This window comes from Dendrobates tinctorius, unplaced genomic scaffold (assembly GCF_039654945.1).
Source record: "Dendrobates tinctorius isolate UK_male_01 unplaced genomic scaffold, ASM3965494v1 ptg000130l, whole genome shotgun sequence".
NCBI classification, from domain to species: domain Eukaryota; kingdom Metazoa; phylum Chordata; class Amphibia; order Anura; family Dendrobatidae; genus Dendrobates; species Dendrobates tinctorius.
This window is the reverse complement of record NW_027361798.1, coordinates 2,385,647-2,390,880: the sequence shown is the minus strand read 5'-3', so window position 1 is coordinate 2,390,880 and position 5,234 is coordinate 2,385,647. Positions and strand designations below refer to the sequence as shown.

The window sequence follows — 5,234 nt, the reverse complement described above, 5'->3', positions numbered from 1 at the left end:
GGGGAAGAAAGAAATGGTAAATGGGTGAGGATTGCGGTGTGGCCTAAATTTGTCACAGCGCTCTAAGGCTAGTTTCACATTAGCGTTTTTTTGCGCAGCACAACGCATAAAAAACGCAAAACAAACGCACGTTTTTTTAACGTCATGCGCACGCTGATGCGTCAAAAAAACGCAGCGTTGCTTGCGTTTTACATGCGTTTTTGCATGCGTTTGCGTTTTTTATGCACATGCGTTTTTAGGTGTGACATTTTTTCCATTGTCTAGAGAACATTCTAAACTTGTTTAACTCAAAAACGCATGCGCAAAAAAACGCAAGCATGCGCAAGACCATGCGCACGCATGTGTTCCCATAGACTTCAATGTGTTTTTTTTGCGCATTCCGTGCGCATGCGTGCGCATGCGTTTTTTTGCCGAGACAGGGCGCACCAAAAAATGCAACATGTTGCGTCTGGCGCGCCTGGTGCGAAAGACAAAAAAACGCATGCGCACGAAAACGCAAGTGTGCGCAAGACCATGCGCACGTCATGTTAAACATAGGTGCACAGTGCGCATGCGCACGGGTGCGCACGATGCGCTGCGCACAAAAGCGCTAATGTGAAACCAGCCTAAGCCAGACCTGAAAAAACGAATGGCAAATTCAGGCAAACACCGGCTGCACCAGACTGATCAGCAATGGTGGAGACTAGAGAGGTCATTAGTCTGTGATCTGAGGGGGAGGAGCGATCACTGGGTGGAGCTAGGGATATGAGGGTGGGGCTATGTATAGGATGGGTGGAGCTATGGGTATGATGAGGCCGAGCTCTGGGCGTGGCTGTAGACTAATAGGGTATATATACCCAGCACTGAGGTCTCCAGTCCCAGATGTTCCAGGGAATAGTCACTGACTACAAGGAGAGCACACAAGACCTTCAAATACAGGTAAATACAAGCTATTGTCCCCTGTTATCAGCCATGCCTGACTGAAGAGTGACTCCACCAGGTGATTAATGGGCCCCTCTCTGCACAGGATGATCACATCAGGTCCGGGCGCTCGGTGCATTGTGGAGGCTGAACAATTCAGTGCCCGGTCACACCGGCCTGGTTCTGTATCTCCACCTCCATTATAACTCCCAGCTTGGCCTACGTAGACTGGAGGAAAGAGCATGATGGTGGCCATGTCCGGAGCCTGGACTGGGTGTGAACGGTGCTGACAGAGGCCTAATAAAGGCTTATACCCCTCATCACTGGAGTTGGTGGACCCCTGGATGTTCGGATGAACAATTACAAAAGTTTTGTTACCAGAACAGTACCTGAACCGGTGTAATGGGCTAGATTAACCCCCTGCCCAGAATATACCTGGTGTTAAAGTGGCCTAGTCCAGTTTATACCCCTCTACCCCAAAACAGCTGTCTGTGGATACCATGTTTTGGCATAGGTGGTTTCCTTCATTGGAGACTGCCCTTCCCGTGGTTGTTCCTTCCCGGGGAAAGACCTGGCTAGTCATTGCTAGCGTTGAGAAACATGTGATGGTGTCTCCGCGGCTTCTGTTTTGCATGTTTACATATTTCCCATAAGGGATGGGGGCAGTGCTCTAGAATCACTGCGTTGAGACACATGTGATGATGTCTCCAGTGTTGGATGTTGATGTTCATTCATCCTCATTTTTCAGTCTTCTACTAGGCATTGCTCCTACTGGCCAGTTTCCTACTCCACACTGATGAGGGGCAATACCCCGAAACAGCTGTCTGTGGATGGATACCATGTTTTGGCATAGGTGGTTTCCTTCATTGGAGACTGCCCTTCCTGTGGTTGTTCCTTCCTGGGGAAAGACCTGGCTGGTCATTGCTTGCGTTGAGAAACGTGATGGTGGCTTGTGTTTTGCATGTTTTTAGATGGACATTACTGACCGGTGTCTGTGTTCTTCTTTCCTCAGGATGAACCCTCTGCTGTCTCTGGTTCTGCTGGGATCTGTGGTTTGTGCTCTGGGATGCGCTCCTGCACCTGGAGGTGAGATCTGTACACTGGGTGGGTTCCAGCACAGGTGGAGGCGTCAGACCCAGTTTCCTGGGTCTATGGTGGTGGTGTTGGTCGATGGGGGGGGGGGGCTTTCCCTGGCTCTGTGGGAGGGGGGGTTCTGGGTTTATGGGGGGGTGCAGTGCACCCCACCAATCGGATTAGGGCGCCTTCAGTAGATAGTGCAGGAAGTCACCAGTTGGTTGCTGGCTTGTGTTGCAGACCGCTCACTGACTCTGCTGACTCCTACAATGAACACCTCAGACTGACAGTGGAGGGAAGCAGCTGGGTCTGACGCTGTGATAGGTGGGGTAATGTGGTTGCTGAGGTTCTGCAGGGATGATGTGGATGTGACCTGTATCTCCTCTGTAACCACTGTGCAGTGCACCGTCCTGGCTTCCTGCTCTATAATGGCTGCCATTCAGCAGGTGATGGCTGGGCAGGATGACTTGTCTCCTTTCTCACAGATCTGCAGTCTCCATTCCTTCCATGACAGGGCTGCCTTCACACTAGCACTTATCTTTTCTGTCTGGTGTGATGTTACCAGCAGGGGCTCGCTGCATGTTACACTGGGGTCCAGTTTGGGGCAGTGGCACGGTCCATCCTCGGGCTTGAGCCTCACGTTGTGATGATGGTGCGCCCCTCTTGTAAATATTCACTGAATCAATCTCCATACCCATCCCTAAAAGAAGATCCGGTGCATTGCTGCTGCTAGGGACACAAGAAAACAGATTGATGGCAGCAGTCAGCACCCAGACTACTAATGTATGAGCTAATGTCACAGCCATCCATGTACAATGTCTCTGGCCCTCAGCTGCTTCTCCTCCTGCAGGTACCATGAAGTGTGCTGCTGCATGGATGCGGTCACAAATTTGCTCCTCAACTCCATTCTGCAAGACATTGCTCCTCAGCTTTCTCTTGCAATACATGTCCTCTCTAAACACAGCACCATCCTGCAGAAGATTACTCCTTTGTACCTGTACATGGAGCCCCATTCTGCAGTACATCTCCTGAGCTGCTGATAACACCCAGTGGCTGAGCAATCCTACCATTACTAGGGGACCTGTATGGGCAGTTCTAAAGCTTGCTGTGTACATGTCTCTCGGGTCACCCTCCCCATTGTTTCACCTGATGGATCTAAGATCAGATGGTACCAGTGCCGTCTCCACCTACATCGCCTCCATAAACGTGACTTTTGTTCTCTCCTCAGCCACGAATCTAGCTCAGACCGGCGTGGCCTCCCAGGTGTCAAACTATCCGTATTCCACCAGGAGTGGAATAGCCAAGAACGCCATCGATGGGAACAAAGACACCGACTTCAATAGTGATTCCTGCACTCACACCAACCTGGAGAAGGATCCCTGGTGGATGCTGGACCTGAAGCAGAGCTACAAGATCTCTACCATCATCCTGACAAACAGGATGGACTGTTGTCCAGAGCGTCTGATGGGGGCCGAGATCCGAATTGGGAACTCCCCTGACAACAAGAACCCAGTGTAAGTTCATAAACTAGATAAATTTTCTCTTTAGAAACCTTGTGCTCCTTCCAGTGTCCTTCATCTGTAGTCTGGTGCTGGCAATTGATTACTCAATGCTGCCTGGGACAAGGTCCAGCAGCTGGGTCAGAACTTCTGGGCCACTGGACATCGTGTCTTCCTAGGTGTACACGTTCTTGCCGACTGCTGGTTTGTCAGGTAAAATTATCTTTGGCTTTGCACAATATTATAATTCTCCTGTGAAAATGTGAGTAGGTGGTTGCTGCAATCAGGTGATGAGCCGCCTTGCCAGTAGTGTGGCTGCTGTGCTCAGGTGGTGGGCCTCCTTGCTGGTAGTGTGGCTGCTGTGCTCAGGTGGTGGGCCTCTGCCAGTAGTGTGGCTGCTGCGCTCAGGTAGCTGGGCCTCCCTGCCGGTAGCATAGCCACTGTGCTCAGGTGGTGGGCCTCCTTGCCAGTGTTGGGCCTCCTTGCCGGTAGTGTGGCTGCTACTCAGAGGTGGTGGACCTCCTTGCCAGTGGTGGGCCTCTCTGCCAGTAGTGTAGCTGCTGCACTCAGATGGCTGGCCTCCCTGCTGGTAGTGTGGTTGCTGATCTGCACATGATGTATAGGAATGATCTGCTGATGGTCACATTTGCTGGTTTTCTCCTCCAGGTGCGGCACAGTCACCAGTGTTACCTCTGCCACCTTGACCTTCTGCTGTAATGGCATGGAGGGTCGGTACATCAACGTGGTGATCCCCGGACGCTCGGAATACCTGTCGCTGTGTGAGCTTGAGGCTTATTCCGACTCTGTCACTAACAGGATTAAGAACACTGTCTGCTGGTAGAGGTGGTGTCATCACATCGTTGCCTTCCACTTTTCCATGTTTCATGAGGAGCTTCCATTGTACGACCTGTGCATTTTTTAAAATGTGAAAATAAAACGGTCTGTTTAAGAGAATTTAAGTCTTCAGTATTTTCTTGCAAGTTTAACCAGTTCATGCCTGGATCCCTTTCCTTGGTCGTGACAGGGACACTTCCAAACATGTAGGATCGTCCCTCCTGAGCCGTCTATATGGATATGCAGGTCATAGAAGGCTGAAAAAAAACTATACCTTATTCCTCAGAAATCCATGTCTTAATATGTACATGAGCGGTTAAGATTCATGGGTGTGACATAGATCTCCCTGATCCTCAGGTTATTGTAAATGATGGCAGGCATTACCAGTGAGACATGTAGAGAAGAGCGGACTGTCAGTCATTACATGCCCCCCCCCCCTGTTTATTTACAATAGGCTCTGGAGGTGGAGTCACAGGCAGCTCTATGCCCCACCCATAGCCCTGAACAGCTCACTAGCATAAGAACAATATGGATATCTCTGGAATAAAATGTCAGATCACAGATGTTGAGGGGTCATTTTTATTCAGCTTCTGACTATGATCCTGCAGTCATATCAAGGCAGGCCCTTCATCTGATACTCGGGTAACATTGTGCCTTTTCTGTGACACGGGTCTTTTGTATTAATAATAAAAAATGAGTGGTGCTAGTAACCACCATTTGGACTGACGGTGGCATTTTTTTTATAAACTAGTGTTTGTTTTCATACTAATATTGTGCATCATCACCGCGCGCCCCCCCCCCCCCAATAAGGTCATAGACAACTGCATGACAAAGTGTCCTTCACCTGGAGCCGGTGAGGAGGGAGATGCAGCATCCTGGCAGAGCGGCCTGTGTCTCCGGTGACCCATCAGCTCTTGTCTCACTATA

General features: G+C 50.2%; 1 protein-coding gene across 1 annotated transcript; it reads left to right on the top strand.

Moving 5' to 3' along the window:
• Positions 1–813: 813 nt before the first annotated feature.
• LOC141047915 (fucolectin-like) lies at positions 814–4,427 on the top strand. The gene is made up of 4 exons (XM_073543236.1): positions 814–918; positions 1,913–1,986; positions 3,203–3,488; positions 4,140–4,427. Exons 2-4 carry the CDS (start codon positions 1,914–1,916, stop codon positions 4,312–4,314), a joined length of 534 nt encoding a protein of 177 aa, XP_073399337.1. The 5' UTR covers positions 814–918; position 1,913; the 3' UTR covers positions 4,315–4,427.
• The last annotated feature ends 807 nt before the right edge of the window (positions 4,428–5,234 follow it).

Coding starts and splice junctions, on each gene's coding strand:
- LOC141047915 (XM_073543236.1), top strand. CDS start 1,914: ATGAACCCTCTGCTGTCTCTGGTTCTGCTGGGATCTGTGGTTTGTGCT. Junction 1,987..3,202: donor ATGCGCTCCTGCACCTGGAG/GTGAGATCTGTA, acceptor TTCTCTCCTCAG/CCACGAATCTAGCTCAGACC. Junction 3,489..4,139: donor CCTGACAACAAGAACCCAGT/GTAAGTTCATAA, acceptor TTTCTCCTCCAG/GTGCGGCACAGTCACCAGTG.